Raw genomic sequence first — 24,151 nt, forward strand, 5'->3', positions numbered from 1 at the left:
AGGCAATTTTATGAAGTACTATGTGGGTTTACATGTGTTTAACTATTATATGTATTTAAGGGCTTCCCTGGTGGCTCAGATGGTAAAGAATCTGCCTGCAATGTGGGAGACCTGGGTTTGATCCCTGGGTTGGGAGATCCCTTGGAGAAGGAAAAGGCTACTCGCTCCAGTATTCTGGCCTGGAGAATCCCATGGACTGTACCATCCATGGGGTTGCAAGAGTCGGACGTGATGGAGTGACTTTCACTTTCACTTTTTATATGTGTTTAAATTAGACAACTTAGATGCAGTGGACAGATTTGTAGAAAAGTACAAATTACCATAACTGACTCAAGAAGAAAAGAACATCTGATTAGACCTAAGTGAGTAAAACCAGTAATTAGCAATAAAAAATCCTGCAGAGAAAGCCTACGAGGCATCCTTGGTGAATTCCATCCAACATTTGAGGAAGAAATAGTGGCAATTCTTCACAAACTCATTCAGAAAATAAGAGGAAATACTCTCCAACTCATTTCACATGGCCAATAATATCTTGATACCAGACCCAGACAAAACATCACAGTAGACCTAGCTCAAAGACACACAACAAACCATAGTGGCAAGAAAAAAAAAAAAAATGAAATGCAGCAACTCATTAAAAAAAAAAAAGACAAGTGGCATTTATCCCAGATATGCAAGGTTAGTTAATATCTGAAAATAAATTAATGTAATATACCATATTAATAGAACAAAGAACAAAAATCACATGTTCAACTTAACAGGCACAGAAAAAGGGATTTGCTAAAATCCAATACCTCTTTATATATAAACTCTCAATAAAATAGGAAGAGAAGGGAATAACTTCATCCTGGTAAAGAGAATCTAAGAAAAACCTACAGATAACATAATACTCACTGGTGAAGAAATGAGTTGAGTGTTTTCCATTTAAACTGGGAACAAGTCAAGAATGTCCATTCTCTCCACTTCTATTCAATATCATACTTGATATTGCACTAACTGGTGCAGTAAGGCAAGAAAAAGAAACAACAGGTATCCAGACTGGAAAAAAATAAAGGCTTTATTTTCAAATGCCATGATCCTGAATGTAGAAAATCCGATAGAATCTAAAACAAACAAAACGCAAAAAACAAACTACTAGAATGAATGAGTAAATTTAGAAAGGTCACAGGATGCTAGCTCAATGTACAAAAATCAATTCTATTCTACACGTTAATAATGGATAATCCAAAACTGAAATTAAGAAAACAATTCTGTTCACAACAGCATTACAGAGCGAGACTTAGGAACAAGCTTAACAAGAGAAGCACGAGGCCTGCACACTGAAAACCATAAAACGCTGCTTAAAAAATTAAAGAGGACCTAAGCGAACGACGAGGTTGACCTTCTTCATGGGTTGGAAAGCTCATTATTGCTCAGATGGGAGTTCTCCCCAAACTGATCTATAGAGTAAATGCCATCTCTATCGAAATCTCAGTAGGCATCTTTGTAGAAACTGACAAAATGATCCTAACAATTATATGGATATTTAAAGAATCTACAATAGACAAAAACTGGGGGAAAAAAAGAAAAATTTGGACGCTACACTAGCAATTTCAACCTTATTTAAGGCTACAGTACTTATCACAGTGTTGTGTTGGTATGAGGACAGACAAATAAATTAATGGAACAGAGTCTGGAAATACACCCTTATAATAACAGTCAGCTTATTTTCAACAAAACTTAAAGATAGTCCTCTTTTTTCCTTTTTTTTTTTTTTTCCTGGCCAAGACTCCTACTTTTGGATTAGAGATTAACTACTTTTGGATTAGAGATTAACTTTCAAGGGGGCTTGAAAGGATCCAGAGGAGGTAGACTTCCAGAGCTGAGGTAAGAGTGATGAATGGGTAGAAAGGTTAAAGAAAAAAACCTCTCAGAAATTCCAGCAAACAATTTGCTTAAAGACATTTTTAAACTATCAGGGAATATATCAATTGGCCCTGAAAACACTTCCCTAAAAGTCTACAACTCTAAAAACTGCTTTTGCAAATATGGTACTTGGAAGTAAAAGTATATAAATGTCAATCCCCTTTGACCCAGAAACCCCACACCTGGGAATTGATGGATTCTAAGGAAGTAATTCAAATGAATGTTGTTATAGAATAATTTGCTATAGGGACAAATTTGAAACAAACTCAAAGTCCATTGTTTAATAAATCATAATACACTAACCCAGTAGACTATCACGCATCCATTTGTAAATATGGTAGGTGAAGCAACATGGCAGTGTGTTTACAAAACAAAAATGAGTATCCATATAACAAAGCCTGGGAGGGAACTCAGAGAAGTGAAAATAATGATAATGCTGAGCGTTAGGAATATGACCATTGTTGACTTCTTTCTACCTTGGTTTTTTTTAACCAGTAAATGAACATATTTTTTATATAGTGCCCAAGATTCAGGGTGGAAGGGGACTACACAAGGGCATAAACACAGAGGGAGAGAACTATGTCTACAGGAGAGAAGAGAATGGAAGCAAGAGGAAATGGGCATATGGGCAGACAGATGAAAGAAAGTGAAGCTACTAATAAATGAACAAGAAAGGGAGGCATGGAGGTAAGTCAGGACTATTAACTGTGTGGGTCATTCATCATCACAGGAAGTGGATCATTCTTGACAGTCTAGGAAAGGAGCAGTTTAATTTAAAAGAAGAAAATTTCCTGGCATATAATTATGGAAACTCAGAGAATAAAAGAACAATTTATCCATGAGTTAAAAGAGACATACTGTATTTTAAAATAGCAAAAGACTGAGAAAAAATAGGTTGGTGCTTATGCAACTATGGCGGAAGCTTAGTAGAACATGCCCTTCGCATGGGATGGATGTTTCGGGGCACCACTTGGTGGGTGGACAGGATCCCCTGGATCTTGTCCTGGAAGCTCTTTTCTGCTGCTATCCCCGCTTCAAACTCTCGGCGCTCCTCTTCCTCTTCTGCTTCCCGGGCCTGCTGCTGGGAGCATATCTGCATCTGAAGTTGCTTCCTGTACTCCTGGGCTAAACTGCAGCGTCTAACATGTTAGAAATATCAAAGTATATAAAATTATCAAAGTAAGCATTTGGATTTATATAGGGCATTATGATTAAAATGTGATTTTCGAAGTCAAATAAAGTTACCATTAAAATCAGGGTGAGTGGGGAAGAAAGATGAAAAATTCAATACTGTGTTTATTGTACAATAATAATTATGACAAGTCTTCGAACAAATGATTGATTTTAGTGAGGGAATGTCTCTTCCCCATTCAAAAGATTTACTGCTACAAGAAGTGACACCTATTGGTAAAATGGAACAGGCTGCTCTGCCTGTTTCTTTTCTCCTTTCTATCAAAAGGGGGCATATTCTCCTTGCAGCGGGGCTTCCAGTGGTCTGGTACTGCTGGCAACTGGATTGGTAAGTCCGCCTCATTCTGTTTAGTATTAACTAGATGATTTCCTCTATATGTAAACTACATTTAAAATTTTATAGTGATTTTTTTCCCTTGTGGTAAAAGACACATAATTTACCATCTTAACCACTTCTAAGTGAACAGCTCAGTAGTGTTAAGTATATTCACATTATTGTGAAACAGATCTCCAGGACTTTTCCATCTTGCAGATCTGAAACTTCATACCTATTAAACAACTCTTTCCTTGAGCCTTCCCCCTGGCCTTCGGTAACCACCATTCTACTTCTTATCTTTATGAATTTGACTATTCTAGGTACCTCAAGTAAGTAAAATCATACAGCATTTGTCTTTTTGTGACCAGCTGATTTCACTTAGCATGCCCTCAAGGCTCATCCATGCTGCGGCATCTGAGAGGATTTCCTCCCTTTTTTAAGTCTGAATCATATTCCACTGCATGTACCTACCACACTTTGTTTATCCATTCATCTGTTAATGGACATCTGGGTTATTTCCACCTCTTGGCTATTATGAATAGTGGTGCTATGAACATGAATATGCAAACAACTCTTTAAGGTCCTGCTTTCGTTTATTTTGGATAGATACCCAGAAGTAAGATTGCTAGATCATATTTTTTTGGGCTCCAAAATCACTGCAGATGGTGACTGCAGCCATGAAATTAAAAGACACTTACTCCTTGGAAGAAAAGTTATGACCAACCTAGATAGCATATTCAAAAGCATAGACATTACTTTGCCAAGAAAGGTCCGTCTAGTCAAGGCTATGGTTTTTCCAGTGGTCATATATGGATGCAAGAGTTGGACTATAAAGAAAGCTGAGCACTGGAGAACTGATGCTTTTGAACTGTGGTGTTGGAGAAGACTCTTGAGAGTCCCTTGGACTGCAAGGAGATCCAACCAGTCCATTCTGAAGGAGATCAGCCCTGGGATTTCTTTGGAAGGACTGATGCTAAAGCTGAAACTCCAGTACTTTGGCCACCTCATGCAAAGAGTTGACTCATTGGAAAAGACTCTGATGCTGGGAGAGATTGAGGGCAGGAGGAGAAGGGGACGACAGAGGATGAGATGGCTGGATGGCATCACCGACTCGATGGACGTGAGTCTGAGTGAACTCCGGGAGTTGGTGATGGACAGGGAGGCCTGGCGTGCTGCGATTCATGGGGTCGCAAAGAGTTGGACATGACTGAGCAACTGAACTGAACTGAACTGAACTGATGGTAGTTCTAGTTTTAATTTTTTGAGGAAATTTCATATTGCTTTCCACAGCAGTTTTATCATTTTATAATCTGTAAACCATATTATTAATACCAAATTTTGTCAGAAGTAAAGATTACAGTACTCCTGTGCCTCTGTGGCAGATTCTATTTTCCAGAGATGGCCACAGTGCTATCCTGCCTACTGTACATTCTTCTGCAATGTGAACCTCTACCCCCCACCAAGAAGTGGAGCGTTTCTCCACTCCATTGAAGGCAGATGGGCCCTGTGCGACAGAAGTGGTGTTAAACCAGCCCTAAGCGTAGTCCTTAACTGGCCTGGCAGCTTCCTTGTTCTGTCTCTTGGAATGCTTGCTATTGGTACTCTTCCTCTCAGAATGAGACACCAGTCTGTGAGAAGCCCAAGATGCATGGAGAGGGCATGTGTAGGTATTCTGGCTAATACCAAATGAGATCTCCAAGCACAGTCAGCACACACTACCAGCTGTAAGGATAGGTATCCTAAGTGTCCCTTCTAGCTGATCCTTCAGATGAATGTAGTCCCAAGCAGAACTGGCTTGAACCACATGAGAGATGCCAAGCAAGAACCACCCAGCTGAGTCTTATCAATAGCAGAAACACGAGACATCATCAAAACTCACTTTAAACCACAAATTTGGGGGTGTTTTGTTACACACCAATAGGTAATTGTAGTAATTATAATACTTTCTGCTCAGTCTTTATTTTTCTTAGTTGATTCAGAAGTTGGGTGGGGAAGAGAGCTGCTATTTAAGTTCCTCTCACATCTCCAACAAAAGGCTTTTCAAAAGTGAGCAGGAATGACCTCCAGAGCAGAACAAGGAGCAGGAAGCCAGATGCTGCTGTTAGTGCCCCCACACTGACAATAGGCTCCCGTATATGAACCACACTCTTTATAGAAAGAAGAGAGCTTATTTCTATGCACCAGATGTGGGTAAGCCAGGGAACAGGGAAGCTGACCAGCAATTAGAGGAGCCAGGTCCACTTTCTCCACTATACTGGTTACCTGAATTGAGTGTCATGGCCATCGGTGGGAAGAGACTGATATGATTTGAGAAAGGCTGCAAGGAGGCATTGACCAATTTCCCTCACCTGAGCCTGATCATGGTGATCAGAGGAATACCTGAGGGAAGTGCTGTAACTCAGAGTACCCAGAGCATTTTAGTTTCCCAGCCCAGTGAGGCTACAAAAATCTTCCTGGGATATTTACATGGAATCATACCCCCATAAGCCATTTCTGTTTATCTAATTAGGTCACATTATATTTCAGGATTTATTTCATGAGGAAAAAAATCTTATTTCATTACAATTTAGGGTTGTTGCCTATTTTACAAAAATTGTGTCTAATATATTTTAAGATGTTTGTCCAGTTTAACACTTAATGTCTGTAATCAGAATGTATATACTGGCAATAGAGCTGAATTTTACTAAAATGGTTGGTGCTAATTTTTTTTCTTTTGAACTGGGTGTTTATTTTTTATATGAAGTTTTATAAACCGAATTGAGCTTTTGGGACAAATGGTCTAAAGGTTGGGGTGGCCAAAAGATTCATTTGTTTTTTTCCTTAAGATGGCTCTAGTAGCACTCAGTTATCTCTAACTTCATTCAAAACAATTTTGTTAGATTGCATTGTGATGGTTGTCACATCAGTGTGCATTAAAAAAAACTGTCAAAATCGGTGAATTTTTGTGTGGCCATTTTAATATTGAAGATGGAAGAAAAAAGCAATATTTTTGGCATATTATGTTTCATTACTTTAAGAAAGGTAAAAACACAACTGAAATGTAAAAGAGATTTGTGCAGTGTGTGGAGAAGGTGCTGGGATTGATGGAACGCATCGAGGGGTTTGTTAAGTTTTGTGCTGGAGATTTCTCTCTAGATGATGCTCTGCAGTCAGGCAGACCAGTTGAAGTTGACAGCGATCAAACCGAGACATTGAGAACAATCAATGTTATACCAATGTTATACCAATCAACATTACACCACGAGACAGCCAACATACTCTAAATATCCAAATCAAGTGCTGAAAATGATTTGCACCAGCTTGGCTATATTAACCACTTTGATGTTTTGCTTAACATAAGCAAAAAAAAAAAAACACCTCTTTGACTGTATTTCTGTATGTAATTCTTTAATGTACAAAAGCATTTTGTTTTTAAAACAAATTGTGACAGGTGATGAAAAGTGTTCCATACAATATTATGGAATGGAACAGATCATGGGGCAGGCAAAATGAACCACCACCAACACCAAAGGCTGGTCTTCATCCAAAGAAAGATGATGTTGTGTATGTGGTGGGATTGGAAGGGAGTCCTCTGAGTTCCTCCTGGAAAACCCAATGATTAATTCCCACAAGTACTGCTCCCAGTTAGACTAACTGAAAGCAGCACTCGACCAAAGTACCTGGAATTATGTGTTTTCTGTTGAAAGCACATAATCTTCCGTCAGAATAATACAAGACTGCATGTTTCTTTGATAACCAGGCAACAGTGGCTACACCTTGGCTGGGAAGTTCTGACTCATCCACCATATTCACCAGACACTGTACCTTCAGTTTTCCCTTATTTCAGTCTCTACAAAATTCTCTCAGTGTAAAAGATTTCAATTCCTGGAAGACTGTAAAAGTCACCTGGAACAGTTCTTTGCTCAAAAAGAAAAAAAGTTTTGGGAAGATGGAATTATGAAGTTGCCTAAAAAATGGCAGTGGATATGTAGTTCAATAAAGTTCTTAGTGAAAATTAAAAATGTGTCTTTTATTTTTACTTTAAAACTAAAGGAACTTTTTGGCCAACCCAAAAATACTGATGTAAAATAATATTAATAATACACAAATTATGGCACATCGTCCTTTATGCTAAAAATCTCCCTTTTTTAGGTAGTTAATAATTATGAAGAAGACAAAGCCATACCTTATAAAATTCTCCCTCTCTTCACAGTTAAGCTCTTTAAGACCTTCATTTATACGTTCCTGTTCCATAGTACGTTCTTCCTGTTCTTTGGCTTTCCGTTGCACTAAGAAAGACAAAAGTAATTTTTGCTAAATGACTTTTTTCATAAAAGACTTGCCAGCATCATCTGGGCATCAATGCCATATTGTCTTTAGAAAGGCAGAGCTTGGAATCACTGGATCGGATCTTAGTTAGATAAGGTAGAAGCAGTCATCCCCATTGGGGTTTCCCAGGTGGCATAGTGGTAAAGAACCTGTCTGCCAATGAAGGAGACACAAGAGACATGGGTTCAATCTCTGGGAAGATCCTCAGGAGTAGGAAATGGCAACCCACTCCAGTATTCTTGCCTGGAAAATTCCATGGACAGAGGAGCCTAGCAGGACACAGTCCATGGGGTCTCAAAGAGTCAGACGTGACTGAATGACTGAGCACAGAAGGTCGTCTCCATTAAGGAAAGAACATGCCTTAGGTTCCTATGTGCTATAATCTACAGAGATTTTCTCTTAATTATTTGCTATTGAAGTCTATGAACAGCCTTTTGCATAGCAGATTACCATTGTAAGAATACTTCTTACCTTTCTCTTCTTGAGGACAAACAGTTCTGTTGCCATTCATGTTAATAGGAGAGTTTCTATGTTACAAAAAAACTATTGGAAAAGCAGTATATAAGGCTTTTATAAACTAAATAAGGAAAACCTAACCAATCTAGTAGAAAAAGATTGACAAAGAAAACAGAGTTCACAAAGGAATAAATACAACCAGGCAATATACATCTGAAATGCATTTACCTTTGGCCTCCAAATCCATTTACATGAATTTATCTTAATTATATATGAGCCAAAAAAACTATGTACAGAGATAGTCACCCACAATGCTACAACAGCAAGAAAAATTTCTAAACAAGTTGAAGGTGCATTGGTTGTGTTTAGGTAAAATAAATTATGGTCCATTTTTATCATGGCTTTCTAGCCAGCACTACAGATTTTAAAATTGAAGAAAAATGACCTGGAAAAATGTTTATGATAAGTGGGAAATGTAGGCTGTAAAACAATATATACAACAAGATACTAATTTGTGAGAGGAAATTACATACATAGTAAAAATACTGGAAGGAAATGCAGGAAGTTGTGAACAATAGCCATTGCTGGGTGGTGGAATTATGGTTGATTTTTACTTCCTTGTTTATAAGTGGTTCCAAATACTTAAATTTTCCATGTTTTCTCAAGGTATGCCAAAACATTTATCATGGTGGAATACAGAAATCTTTTCAGTGTAGAAGCTTTCTTCTCATTTCTTAAAACTAACACTGGCTTAACAATTTTCAACTGATACTATAATTCCTGGAGTGGAGAATTAATCAATGGAACCAAGATGAGCTTTCTCTTACAAATACAGCTAGTGTGAAGTCCAGTGGTATCCTACTAGTAAATGTGTCCATCTGGACACAGAATGGTGGAAATCTTATCAGTGATTATTTCCTTTTGTGACCAGGCACTGTTTGAGGGAATTCAGTGGTGTCCTAAGACAGAGATGTGAGCAAGAAATGATGAGAATCCCAGAAAGAAAATTCTTTTATGAATAGGGGAAAGAAGGTTTATCATGAATAGGGGAACAGAGGGGGCCTCTCATGGAATGTGACATTTGAGCTGGGCTTGAAGTATGTCCAGGATTTCTCAAGATCAAAAGCATCATAGGGAGAGAAAACGACCCAAGCAAAAGGCATGCAGGTGCAGGCATATGGAGACACCAGCAGAAAGATATTTAAGTGTTCAATTAGGCAAGGTCCACAAAGCAGGGATCCTGCCTTAATCCCTCTTACATGCCTCATGGTATTTCATACATGTGATGTGACGATGTGAAGTCGCTCAGTCGTGTCTGACTCTTTGCGACCCCATGGACTGTAGCCTACCAGGCTCCTCCACCCATGGGATGTTCCAGGCAAGAATACTGGAGTGGGTTGCCATTTCCTTCAGGAGATCTTCACGATCCAGGGATTGAACCCATGTCTCCCGCACTGTAGGCAGACGCTTCACCATCTGAGCCACCAGGGAAGTCACTATTTCATACATAGTGTCTATTTAATAGATACTGAGGTTGCTACTTAAATTGAATTAGGCCCAAGTATAATATAATTGTAATTCATTTCCTTACACTTTTCTTGAACTTGAAGTTTCCTTGTACACATGACCTCATTCAGAAGTTGTTTTCTTGCCTCCTTTTCAAGTCTCAGCTCCTTGTCCTTCTCAGCAAACTTCTTTTCCTTCTCTTTCTCTAACATTCTATCCAATTCTTTCTCCTGAGCTTTTTCTTCCTCATGCCTCTGTGCCAAGTATTGATAATATATCTTCTGTTCTCTCCTCATATCCTCCTATATAAAATAAAAATTACCTCATGTTGTTAAAACTTTTAGGTGTGATAATACTAGGGAGCATAAGTTTTAAAATCTTTTAGAACCATAATTTCTTAGAATTACATACCAAAACATCGACAGATGATGTATTATTTTTAGGGTTTACTTTTAAGTATTCAAATACTTTAAAGTATTTACTTAAAAGTAAACCCTAAAAATAATACATCATCTCGGGAAGATCTCCTGGAGAAGGAAATGGCAATCCACTCCAGTATGCTTGCCTGGAAAATCCCATGGGAGGAGGAGCCGAGTCAGACATGACTGAGCAACTTCACTTTCACTTTTTAAAAATCTTCAAGATGACTGTGAGGAATGGGTCGGAGGGATGGATGAAACAGGAATGGCCATTGGCTGCTGGTTGTTGAAGCGAGGTAATGGAATCATGGAGATTCATTGTACTATTTTTGCATCTGTTCGAAATATTTTATAACACGTTTTGAATAGTTCAAATAGTAATAATGCAAACACTTTCTCAAAGTGTTCCTCAAAGAAGTTCCCAAATAATTTTCAACTATACAACTTTATTTTCATTTATTTAAATTTAGGTAGATAAAGTGTTAGCCTGACAAACAAAATACGTCACTAGTATTATAGCACTGTCTCTGACTAGAAAATGATACGTTGTATCAGCAAATCTCAATCTTAGCTATACTTTGGAATCACTTAGAGAGCTTTAAAAAGTACTAAGGGCTAAGTCTCACACCTAGGGATTCCTTTCCAATGGATAGCTTTTCAGTTCCCTAGGTGATTTGAATGTGCAGCTCAGGCCCCAGACTGGCTTTATAACACAGTCATTTTCAGGTGGCTTCTGTCTTTCATTGTAGTATATTTGTGTCATTATCCAACCTCTGATATGATCTCTTTTGAGAATATCATAGATCTGAGGTAGAACTCTCAGAACCTAGCAAGGTCTGAGAGTGTAGCTGCACCCTCAGAATGGCTTGCATACATAAGTTTCATACTTTTGGGAATAATTTAACAAAAAGTACAAACCTTATTAAGAAGCATTGCTGATTAAAGAAGACCTAAATAAATGGAAAGACAGCCTATGTTCATGGGTCAAAAGACAATATTGTTAACATGGCAACTGTTCCCAAACTGGTCTATAAATTCAAAATATTTCCTATAGAAATCCCAATTTATTTCTTTGCAGAAATCAACAAACTGATCCTAAATTCATATGGAAATACAAGGGAGCCAGAACAGCCAAAACAACTTGAAAAAGAAGAACAAAATTGGAAAACTCACATTTCCTGATTTCAAACTTACTACAAAGCTATAGTCATTGAGACATATAGATTAATGAAATAGAAGTGAGAGTCCAAAATAAATTCTCACGTTTACTGTCAATTGATTTTTGACAAGAGTTCCAAGACAATTCAAAAGAGGAAAAAATCTCTCTTCAACAAATGGTGCTGGGAAAATTGGGTATCTACATGCCAAAGAATGAAGTTGGGCCTCTACCTCATACCACATACAAAAGTTAACTCAAAATGGATCAAAGGCCTAAATGTAAGAGCTAAAACTAAGATTTTAAGAACAAAACATAGGACATCTTGAAGACCTTGAGTGTAAGAAAAGTGTTTGATTAGATATGACACTAAAAGCACAAGCAACAGGAAATACAGATAAATTTTACTTCATCAAAATTTAAAACTTTTTTACTTTAAGGGACACCCACAGAATGAGAAAAATATTTACAGATGACTTATGCATAAGTCACTCCAGTATCCTTGCCTGGAAAATCCCATGGACAGAGGAGTCTGGTGGGCTGCAGTCCACGGGGTCGCAAAGAGCTGGGCATGACTGAGCGACTAACACTAACCCTATGTGATAAGGAATTTGTATCTAGGACATATAAAGAACTCCTACAACTCAATAATAAAAAGACAACCCAATTAAAAACTGGGCAAATAACCTGAATAGACTTTTTAAGACGTCAGCAACCTTTAGATAGATTAGTCCACGGAAGATATACAAATGGCCAACATGCACAGAAAAAGAGGCTCAAAATCATTAGTCATTAGAGAAATGCAAATAAAAACCATAGTGACATATCACTTCAGACAAACTAGGATGGTTAAAGTAAAAAAGACAGACAACAACCAATGTTTACAAGCATGTGGAAAAATCAGAACTCTTGTAAAGTGTATGAGAATATAACACAGTGAAGCCACTTTGGAAAACAATTTGGAGATTATTCACAGGTTTAAACATAGAGTCAGTAATTCTACTCCTTGGTATATGCCCAAGAGAAACAAAAATATATGTCCAAACAAAAATTCACATATGAATGCTCATATTAACATTATTCAAAATAGCAACAATGTAGACACAAATCAAATGTCCATCAAGGACAAACATAAACAAAATATGATATATCCATACAATGAGATATTATTCAGTCACATAAAGTCATGAAGTACTCATACAGTCTACAACATGGATAAACCTTAAAAACATTATGGATGTGAGAGTTGGACTATAAAGAAAGTTGAACACTGAAGAATTGATGCTTTTGAACTGTGGTGTTGGAGAAGACTCTTGAGAGTCCCTTGGACAGCAAGGAGATCAAACCAGTCCATCCTAAAGGAAATAAGTCTTGAATATTCACTGGAAGGACTGACGCTGAAGCTGAAACTCCAATAGTTTGGCCACCTGATGCAACGAACTGACTCATTAGAAAAGGCCCTGATGCTGAGAAAGATTGAAGGCAGGAAACGTGGCGTGCTGTAGTCCACAGGGCTGCAAAGAGTCAGACATGACTGAGCAACTGAACCGAAGTGAAAGAACCCAGTCAAAAGATCCCATGATATACAATTTCATTCATATGAAAGTCCAGAATAGGAACTCAACAGAGATAGGAAGGCTATTAGTAGTTGCTCTGGTCTAGGGGTGAAGAGGAAGAGAGAAAGTGGGATAACAAAAAAGGTTCTAAAAGCACCTGTGGTGACAGTGGCACTAAAACCCATTGAAATGTGCATTTTAGATGGATGAATTGTATGTCTTATGAATGATACCTTAGTGAAGCTGTTAAATAAAATAAGACGATTCAATTGAGAACAAAAAGCTGAACAACAAAAATAGTAAGAAAGAAAGGAACAGAGGAAGGGAGGAAGGAAAAGAAAGAGAGAAATAATTCAATTAAAAAACTGGGCAAAAGATATCAGAAGATATTTCACTGAAGAGGATACAAGCAAGCATATTAAAAGTTGGTCAACATCATTAGCTATTGTTGAAATGCAAATTGAAAACAAAATGAGGTTGGTTGGAGGCTCAAGTGTGGACAACTCTGAGTTAAAAACTCTAAGGGGACCCAGTGGCCCAGGGGGCCCCCACAACTTTTGTGAATTTTACCTCCTGGAGTTCTACGAGTTTCTCACAGTAAATATCTGAGAAAAATTCCTTCATGTGTATGGCAAGGGGAGGGGAAAATATACTATTCTGAAATACACTAGAGCATTCTATTCTTCTTAATGAGGTTTGCCCTCAGGGTAAAGTATTTAACCAAAGCTTAACCTGCTGGGGTTTTATCAGAGCTTCACTGATCTGAGGGATCAAGCCTGGGCAACCTCTAGTCTTCCATGTAGGAAAAGTGAAATACCATAATCAAGGTTTCCAGTGACTAGTAGTAGTAGTAGTGAAAGTCACTCAGTCGTGTCCGACTCTTGTGACCCCATGGACTGTAGCCCGCCAGGCTCCTCTGTCCATGGGATTCTCCAGGCAAGAATACTGGACTGGGTTGCCATTTCCATCTTCAGTCCAGTGACTAGGAAGACTCCAAATCCAAAGGTACCATCCTAAAGTTACAGAAAGAGAATCCCTTCCCCTGCTTAATGGGATTTTTAAGGCTTAGTGCTGAGCTTACCCTCTACCTTTATTACCACAAAGACTCAAAGCTGGTGGAAAATACTAGATAAGGCCCGACTCCCCTCTGTAAGATGGGTTTTGTCCAATGAATCTATCACTTCTTTGAATAGAGCAACCCACATGACCTAGATTTCATCTCCAATCCTAAAGAGGCTCCAATTGACCCCCAATCCAGATAATTCTTCCTATAGAGAATCCCCTCAAAGTACAAGGCCTCAAGAGTACATGCTCTTCCACGTTTTGGGGGATTCAACCCAGCAGAGGTTCAATAAAGCCACCGAGGCCTTACTGTTAAAATAGAAATGGCACCTTCAGGAAAGGACTAAATCTGATGTCAAGGGTCTTTCCAAACTACAGGAAAATGTAATTTTCCCCCATGCCCAGCCCTTTGCTCACTGACAGCAAGGTGCAGCTAGTGGCACACTCATGCCAGTCCCTCTAGCAGCTTGGGGAACCCCTCACAACCAATTTCCTGCCACAGAAAGGGAGTTGGTGTTCTTCACCATTGGAAGCACCACCATTGTAAACATAGGCCGTGGCGCATCCCTAGTGCGCTGTCGTGGACAGCTCTTGTGGCTCAGCTCAGTTGGCAGAGTGAGGGGCAGTGTGCCTGGATCTATAACAGGCCATAAAAATGAGACTCATAAGGGCACACATTTTTACTCACATCCGGGAGGTAGCCAAAGGATTCACAGTCTAGTCCAGGCAATGGCAAAAGGATAACTTCATGATTTGGGGAAAGTACATATGGGGCGCCTCCATTTGGAAAGAAATAGCCAACTCACGCATGTCAGTTATGATCACTCAGGTCACTACACACACATACGCACAACAGCAAACACCAGAAGCTTATAGTAACATGACAGACTCATCCAAATTACATCCCTGGGCACAAAGTATCAAGAACAACCCTGGACATGACTATTCCTCAGTGCCATACCCACTAACAGAGTGGACCCATATTATATAAGGCCACGGGGGAATGATAGCACTTACTGACTGGCATCCAGGTGTAGTATGCCCTTTATCCCAGCTCTAACCAAACTGGTGGTAGATAATTGATTCCTTTGTCCCCCAAAAATGTCTGGAAATATCCTTGGTGGAGACATATGCCCCAGATGACAGATTATTCCAGATGGCATCTTGATTTTATCAGGCTGCTGTTGCCCTTCACAAGATCTAATAGGTATGCACCACCATCATCCATACCTTCACTTGAAGGCCTGCTGGCTACTTTGCATTATGTAATCTCCTTCTTAATCAAGCATGTGCTCAGCCCCTTTGACACACCAATGGAGATTCAGATCCAAGTACCCACCTCACCTCCCCGGTTGTTCTGTCATGGGCTCTAGCATATGGAATCTTGTGGAATTCTACTTAGGCTCAGCCTCCAGAGGTTAGACTCACAAAAAGGCACACTGGCCTCAGTTCAGTTTGGTCGCTCAGTTGTGTCCGACCCCATGGACTGCAGCACACCAGGCCTCCCTGCCCATCACCGATTCCTGGAGTTTATCCAAACTCATGTCCATTGAATCAGTGATGCCATCTAACCATCTCATCCTCTGTCGTCCCCTTCTCCTCCTGCCTTCAATCTTTCCCAACATGAGGGTCTTTTCAAATGAGTCAGCTCTTCGCATCAGTGGCCACAAGGGCCTAATCGAAGACATATTCCTCAAGTTTTTATACAGTTATATATTGTGCCCCAAACGGACAGAAATTTGGCCCCAGGCTGTGCTGCTGCTGCTGCTGCTAAGTCACTTCAGTCGTGTCTGACTCTGTACAAACCCAGAGACGGCAGCGTACCAGGCTCCCCCGTCCCTGGGATTCTCCAGGCAAGAACACTGGAGTGGGTTACCATTTCCTTCTCCAATGCATGAAAGTGAAAAGTGAAAGTGAAGTCACTCAGTCATGTCCAACTCTTCACAACCCCACGGACTGTAGCCTACCAGGCTCCTCCGTCCATGGGATTTACCAAGCAAGAGTACTGCAGTGGGGTGCCATTGCCTTCTCCAATATGTACTTACCAGTCATCTCCAAAGACTTCCCTGTTAGTACTGAAAGCAAACCCCCACTCCTTTGACATTAGAGAGGATGGCATCCACATCCACTCACCAGATGAGTACTCCCTTAACCATTTTGATTATTCAATGTCTCTCTGTCTTCCACATGCTGGTGGTCCAGTCAAGGGTGGGTTGTGCATGCAATATGATTGAAAGCCTGAGAGGACAAACTCCCGCCAAATTGCTTAGAATCATTTTACAGATTTTATTGACCCAGAAGATGACTAGGGCCACTGGCTATGCCTCACTATTCAGGTTATAAAAGACTAATTAAAAATTCATCACAAGTTTTACAAGAGATTGAAAGTATAGCTCCAGGACCCCCTAGCTGAACTGTGTGGATCTCAGAGTGTGGAAAAGTGGCCCTCAACCTAGTGGTTGCCAACCACAATAGGATATGAAATCCAAAAAGGGCCCTGGGATCTAGCTGGCTCTATCAGCAGGGCTGGGCCCCTACCTGACATTAGATGAAGAGATAAACAACCTCTTGCTCCAAAGCAACTATCTCCTACCTTTGGTCAGTATCCAAATTGCTGGCCCAAAGAAGACCCCTTTGCATGGACATAAAAATATTTTAGTCTGTTTGTGTCTCTAGGTCTGAAAAGGGTCTCTTGTTGGCAGCAATGAGTCTTGTTTTTATATACATTCAGCCAGTCTGTGTCTTTTGTTTGGAGCATTTAATCTATTTACATTTAAGGCCATTATCAATATATGTGTTACTATTGCCATTTTCTTAATTGTTCTGGCTTTGTTTTTGTAGGTCTTTATTCCGTTCATCTTTTGTTCTCTTACGTTTCCTGCATAAAGAATCCCTTCAGAATTTGAGGTAAAGCTGGTTTGGTGGTGCTGAATTCTATTAGCTTGTGTAGTCTGTAAAGTTTTTGGTTTCTCTGTCAAAGCTGAATAAGAGCCTTGCTGGGTAGAGTATTCCTCGTTGTAGATTTATCCCTTTCATTACTTTAAATATATCATGCCACTCCCTACTGCAGAGTTTCTGCTGAAAAAACAGCTGACAACCTTATGGGAATTCCCTTGCATGTTATTTGTTGCTTTCCTCTTGTTGTTTTTAATATTTTTTTCTTTGTGTTTGATTTTTGTTAGTTTGATTAACACGTGTCTTGGTGTGGTCCTCCTTGGGTTTATTCTGTATGGGACTCTCTGAACTTCCTGGACTTGGGTTACTATTTCATTTCCCATGTTATGGAAGTTTTCGACTATGCTGCTGCTGCTAAGTCACTTCAGTCGTGTCCAACTCTGTGAGACCCCATAGACGGCAGCCCACCAGGCTCTCCCACCCCTGGGATTCTCCAGGCAAGAGCACTGGAGTGGGTTGCCATTTTCTTCTCCAATGCATGAAAGTGAAAAGTGAAAGTGAAGTCGCTCAGTTGTGTCCGACTCTTAGCGACCCCATGGACTGCAGCCTACCAGGCTCCTCCATCCATGGGATTTGCCAGGCAAGAGTACTGGAGTGGGGTGCCACTGCCTTCTATAATCTCTTCAAATATTTTCTCAGGCCCTTTCTCTTCCATCTCTTTCACTTCTTCTAAGATCCCTATAATGTGAATGTTGGTGCATCTAATGTTGTCCCAGGGGTCTCTGAGACTGTCCTCATTTCTTTTCATTCTTTTTCCTTTATTCTGTTCCATGGCAGTGCTTTCCACCATTCTGTCTTCCAGCTCACTTACCTGTTCTTCTGTCTCGGTTATTCTGCTATTGATTCCTTCCAGAGTGTTTTTCATTTCAGTTATTCTATTGTTCATCTCTGTTTGTTCTTTAGTTCTTCTGGGTCTTTGTTAAACACCTCTTGCATCTTCTTAATCTGTGCCTCCATTCTTTTTCTGAAATCTTGGATCATCTTTACTATCACTATTCTGAATTCTTTTTCAAGTAGATTGCCTATCTCCTCTTCATTTAATTGTTCTTACAGATTTTTATCTTATTCCTTCATCTGCAGCAGATTTCTCTGTCATCTAATTTTGTCTAACTTACTGTGCTTGTGGTCTCCTTTCTGCAGGCTGCAGGACTGTAGTTCCTCTTGCTTCTGAAGTCTGCCACATGGTGGGTGAGATGGTTACTGAGCAGGGCCTCCCCTTGGCTCTGTGGTCATCACTGCCCTGTCAGGGGCATGATGTGCTCATAGTTGTTGACACAGAGGCCCTGAGATCTGTTTCTTAGCTGTGTTTCTTATCTGCAGTGCAACGTCGGTGGGCTTGGAGCACTCCACTGGGAGAGGGGCCTCTGAGGATTCCTCCTCTCAGGCTGTACACCTGGGAATGTGCTCTGTTGTGTCCCCTTTCACACACTTGCAGGCTCAGAAAGTACACTGTTGTTGGCACTGCTCTGTCTTCCACCTTAACCATGGCTATGCTGACAAATGGCCCTGATGACTCTCAGGTCATTTTCACTAGGCCACTGGTGCAGATCTGCTGAGGTCATGTCCCAGGACTGCAGTAATCACGTACCTGGACCCACTCAAGGGTCCCTAGGACCTATGGGGCTGGAGGAGGCTGTGGCAGGGGTGGCGCTTAGGCCCACTGGGGCCAGGGCAGCCAGAGGAGGCTTTGATGGGGGCAGCGTTTGGCCCTACAGGGGCCTGCTTGGCCTGAGGAGACTTTGGCTTTGGATCAGGCAAGCACCGCTCTTAATGCCCACAGAGGCCAAGGAGAGGACAAAAATTAAGATCAGAAATGAAATCATGGACAGCACTATATTGACAAACCCCGTGGCCATTAAAAAGGATAAGAAATACTATGAACAACTCTATGCCTACAATTTGATATCCTAAAGAAAATGAACCAATTCTTTGAAAGATACAATCTGCCAAAATTCACACAAGAAGAAAAGGACACTCTGAATAGGCCTATATCTATTATTAAAAAACTGAATTAATAATTAATAACTTTCTGAAACAGAAAGCATTGGTCCCTGATGAGTTCACTGGTGAATTCTACCAAACATTTAAGGAAGGAATTATACCAAATCTCTACAACCTCTTTCACAATGGAAGCAGAAGGAATATTTCCTAACTCATCCTATGAAGCCAGAATTACCCTAATACCAAAAGTGAAAAAAGATATTATGAAAAAACAAAATTATATACTTATCTTTCTCATGAACATAGACGCAAAAATCCTCAACAAAATATTAGTAAATTGAATCCAACAATGTATAAAAAGAATTATACAAAAAAAAAAAAAAAAGAATTATACAACATGACCAAGTAAGATTTATCCTAGGTAGTAAGGCTGGTTCAATATTCAAAAATCAATTAATGTTATCCATCACATCAACAAGCTAAAGAAGAAAAGCCACAAGATCATATCAATAAATACAGGAAAAACATTTGACAGAATCCAACACCCATTCATCTTAAAAAATTATATATTTGATCTTTATCCTCGTTTCTGGCAGAGCTCCTAAAATCCTTAGAATTTCCTAAGTAATGAAAGCAATAAAGTTGTCTTTTGTTATGTTAATGAGGTGACTTCTGGATCACACCTAAGTTTGCCAGGAGAACCAACTGCGTGGTTATTGCATTGAAACTTTCAGTCCCAGTTCCCTGATCTCTGGGCCGAGGAGAAGGTTTGGAGAGTGAATCAATCACCCAATGGCAATGACTTAACCAATCATGTCTATGTAATGAAGCCTATATGAAAATCCCAAAAGAGAGGGTTCAGAAAGCTTCAGGTTGGGGAACCAGAATGATTTCACCAGGCCATGACCCAAACTCCATGAGGACAGAAGCTCCTTTGTTCAGGACCTCCTCATCTTATATATCTCTTCATCTGGCTGTTTATTTGTATCCTTTAATATCTTTTGTAATAAACTGGTTAATCCAGTGAGAAAACTGATTTCCTGAGTTCTGTCAGGTGTTCTAGCCAATTAATCGAACACAAAGGAGGGTCTGCGGGAACTTCTGATTTACAGCGTCTGTCAGGGAAGAACCTGGATTTGTAGTTGGCATCCTGAGTTGGAGGGTGATCACCTGAACTTTCAGTTTGTAGCCAGGTGGTAAGAAGCACAGGTAACTATCTAGGCTCAAAACCAGCATCTGAGGTGGTGGGCAGTTTTATAGAACTGCTCCTTGTACTGTGGAATCTGATGCTACCTTCAGGTCGACAACACCAGAACTGAGCTGAGTTATAGGACACCCTATGGATATGAGAGTTGGACCATAAAGAAGGCTGAGCACTGAAGAATTGATGCTTTTGAACTGTGGAGAAGACTCTTGAGAGTCCCTTGGAGAGCAAGGAGATCAAACCAGTCAATCCTAAAGGAAATCCACCCTGAATATTCATTGGAAGGACAGATGCTGAAGCTGAAACTCCAACACTTTGGCCACCTGATGTGAAGAACTGACTCATTAGAAAAGACCCTGATGCTGGGAAAGATTGAAGGTGGGAGGAGAAGGGGATGACAGAGGATGAGATGGTTGGATGGCAATACCTACTCAATGGACATGAGTTTGAGTAAACTCTGGGAGCTGAAGGACAGGGAAGCCTGGTGTGCTGCAGTCCATGGGGTCGCAAAGGGTTGGACCCAGCTGAGCGACTGAACTGATAGGATACCCAGCTCTTGTCTGAGTATTGCCTGAAGTCTACTCCACACACTGGAACTGGGTTTGGAACCCTTAATGCTCCATATCACATGACATCAGGGAAATTAAAATTAAACAGCAATGAGACACCAATACACACCTATTGGAACAGCCCAAATCTAGAAAACTGACAACACCAAATACTGACCAGGATGCTGACAACAGGCGCTCTCATTCATTACTGGTGAGAATGCAAAAGAGTATAGACACTTAGGAAGACAGTTTGGCAATTATAAAACTACACATCTCTTACATGCTTCAGCAAACATGCTCATGTTGTTTACCCAAATGAGTTGAAAACTTATGTGCACACAAAATCTGCATAAGAATGTGAATAGCAACTTTTTCATGTGCTGTGCTGTGCTAAGTCACTCAGTCGTGTCCAACTCTTTGCAACTCTATGAACTACAGCCTGCCAGGCTCCTCGTCCATGAGATTCTCCAGGAAAGAATACTGGAGTGGGTTGCGATGCCCTCCTCCAGAGGATCTTCTTGACCCAGGGATCAAACCTGCATCTCTTAAGTCTCTTACATTGGTAGGTGGATTCTTTATCACTAGCGCCACTTGGGAAGCCCAACTTTATTCATAATCACCAAAACAATCAAGGATGTCCTTCAGAAGGTAAATGGATAAATATACTGTAGTACATCCCCACAATGGAATATATTCAGTGATAGAAGAGCTATGAAGCTATGAAAAGATATGGAGGGAACTTAGAAGCATATTAGTTAGTGAAAGAAAACATGAAAAACCTATAAACTATGTAATTCCAAAGATATGACCATCTGGAAAAGGCAAAACTATGGAGACAGCAAAAATATCAGATTTCCAAGGATTTGGGGTAGAAAGGGGGAAGAACATGGGGAGCACAGAGGATTTCTAGGCTACTGAAATTACTCTGTATGATACTCTCAAGGTAGATACACGTCATCACACATTTGCCCAAACCTATAGATACACAACACCAAAGAGTGGACCCTACTATTATAAACTATGAAATTTAGGCGATAATGATGTGTAGGCTCATCGATTGTAACAAATGTACCACTCTGGTGGAGAATGTTGTGAATGGGGAAGGCAATGCATGTGTTGGGGCAGGAGCATATGGGAAATTTCTGTACCTGTTGCTCACTTTTGCTGTGAACCTAAAACTTCCCTGAAAAGTAAAGTCAACTGAAACAAAACAAAACAAATCATAATACCTTTAGGAAAAATACAACACCCTAAAGAGTTCAATATAAATTTCAAAGGAACAACTAAATAAATATTGGAGTGATTTTCTCTACTCTCTTTGCTGTCAAAACTAGACTTCCTTCAAAGTCCAGCTTGAACGCCCCTTCTTCAGTGAAGTCTCCCCAGTTTCTGGACATACTTAGTCACTCTACTTCCTGTGACGCCATCCTGCTATCACAGTACTAACACCAAGCTATAGAGTGCTGCTGCTGCTGCTAAGTCACTTCAGTTGTGTCCGACTCTGTGCAACCCCATAGATGGCAGCCCACCAGGCTCCCCAGTCCCTGGGATTCTCCAGGCAAGAACACTGGAGTGGGTTGCCATTTCCTTCTCCAATGCAGGAAAGTGAAATGTGAAAGTGAAGTTGCTCAATCGTGCCCAACTCTTAGCGACCCCATGGACTGCAGCCCACCAGGCTCCTCCCATCCATGGGATTTTCCAGGCAAGAGTACTGGAGTGGGGTGCCATTGCCTTCTCCAAAGCTATAGAGTAGGAGTTCTCAAAACAGACCAAGCATCAGAATCACCTGGGAGACCTTGTTAAAAGACAGGCTTCCTGTCCCTGCCATAGACCTGAATTTGGGGATTCTGATTCTGGAGCCGATGAATTTCTAACATCCTTCTAGATGACACTCATGCTGTGGTTCATGGACCACACTTACAGAAGCAGTGTTATGGTTTATTCTACACATGGCTGACTCCCATAAGACTGACAGCTCAACAAGGAACCTCTCCAGCACATAATAGGCATTGAGTAAGCGTCTTACTTTTTTTTGCTTCTTTTTATCAGTCTCCTCCTGTAAACTTTGAAGGGCATTTTGCATGAGCTTCATGTTCAAATCCTGCTCTTCTCTGTATTCCTGCTGCATACGCTCCATCTTCTCTTGGAGGGCTTTTTGCAAAGCAGCCCTTATTTCCTGTTTTGTCTTCTGTTTCTTTAGCTTATCCTGTTCATTCTCAAGTTTCACCTGTGCATTTTCATTTTCCTAAGGTGGAATAATAATGAAGATAATGCATCAATACAGTTGGACAAAACAAAAAAGTTAATGCATTTCATTTAAGAGGTGAGAATAAAGGGTTTCTTGGAAAGCACACACTCCTGGGTGTAAAGGGATTATGAGACATAAAACTTGACTTTTCATTGCTGAATCAACAATAAGGCTTTGTGAAATTGCTGTGTGTGATCATAAAGCAATAAATAGTATGGAGTTCAAAATGCAGAAAAGTATAACGATAAATCACTTATTCTTGGTAACCATTCACCTACTACCATTCTCAACATTTTGGCGTGTTGACCTTCCAGACTTTAGTCCTCCATGCGTATCTGTATATCTAGATTTGGATACACTATTAACAAGCAATTAGAGTCTAAGAATGGAAATGTGCACATCAGTCAAATATACAAAAGTAAATTAAGCATTTTGTTCTTTAAAAGTACTCCCCATTCCTCTCATTTTCTTATCTATCTGACCCTCCTGGCTGGCTTACCAATCAAGCAGTTTTAACTGGGGCACCAATGCTGCTGGGTGTTGGGAGTTTGGTAGAAAATCTGGGTATGGTATAAATTGAGGCATTAATCCTCCCACCAAAGGCATTTGAACTCTCCTGGAAGGATAAGTCCTTTCCCAGCTGGGACAGGAGATGACACAGTTATAGTGAGGAGAGATACAAGTCCCAGCTGACTTGATCTGAGACTCACAACAGCCATGAATACCATGATTTCTGGCTGGTGAGAAGAGAGTTATATGCTAGGCTTTTCCATTAATGCCATGAGCAGTAAATCCACACTGAATTGTGAGAGTCAAATGAGCTAATATAAGTGAAAATGCTCTGCAGTATTTAAGGCAAAACAGTGGACATCAAACATAAAAGCCAGTGGTATAGCAGGTCACATTTTTTAAAAAGTAAGATTGACTACAGGAAGCAGCAATCATCCAACTCAAACTATGAAACAGATAGAGATGGAAATAGGAGAGAATTGTTCAAGACTAAGAAACCTACAAGTAGTCTACTGTCTCGGTTTCCCCAGGTTAGTTCTGATTTTACACTGTTATGCTGAGGCACTGAACTAACTACACCCCTTCTAATCTCAAATATGCCCAGATTTGAATGATAAACAGGCACTCTTTCAAAAAGACTTATGACAGGACAGCAATGTTTGGATCCCAATTTAAATGTCAAATAACAGACAATAGTGGAAATTTGATACTGATTTTAGATGATAACAATGAATTATTATTAATTTTTTTAGGTTTGAAATGTATAAGAAAACTCCTTAATTATATTGTTGTTGAGATACATACTCAACAACAAGAATGTATTTAAAGGGGAAATGACACATGTGGGACAAATTGTAAGTCAATAAT

The 24,151-nt window shown here is 40.0% G+C and overlaps 1 protein-coding gene across 8 annotated transcripts in view; it reads right to left on the reverse strand.

The window, feature by feature from the left end:
• Positions 1-2,159: 2,159 nt before the first annotated feature.
• CFAP53 (cilia and flagella associated protein 53) overlaps positions 2,160-24,151 on the reverse strand; it is a 41,527-nt gene continuing 19,535 nt past the window's right edge. For 3 of the 8 annotated variants that reach the window (XM_086373503.1, XM_086373500.1, XM_086373506.1), the window contains 4 exons: positions 22,553-22,771; positions 9,768-9,984; positions 7,578-7,680; positions 2,160-3,044 (listed from right to left, as the gene is read on the reverse strand). In XM_086373503.1, the coding sequence (XP_086229629.1) occupies positions 2,816-3,044; positions 7,578-7,680; positions 9,768-9,984; positions 22,553-22,771 (768 nt within the window). In that variant the 3' untranslated portion in view covers positions 2,160-2,815. Of the gene's footprint in view, positions 3,045-6,772; positions 6,995-7,577; positions 7,681-9,767; positions 9,985-22,552; positions 22,772-24,151 lie in introns of those variants that run through there. The other 5 variants (XM_086373501.1, XM_086373504.1, XM_086373505.1 and 2 more) reach the window with 5 other exon arrangements.

This window comes from Bos grunniens, chromosome 24 (assembly GCF_055505025.1).
Source record: "Bos grunniens cultivar Pamir isolate PY7600 chromosome 24, Bosgru_T2T1.0, whole genome shotgun sequence".
Lineage (NCBI taxonomy): Eukaryota > Metazoa > Chordata > Mammalia > Artiodactyla > Bovidae > Bos > Bos grunniens.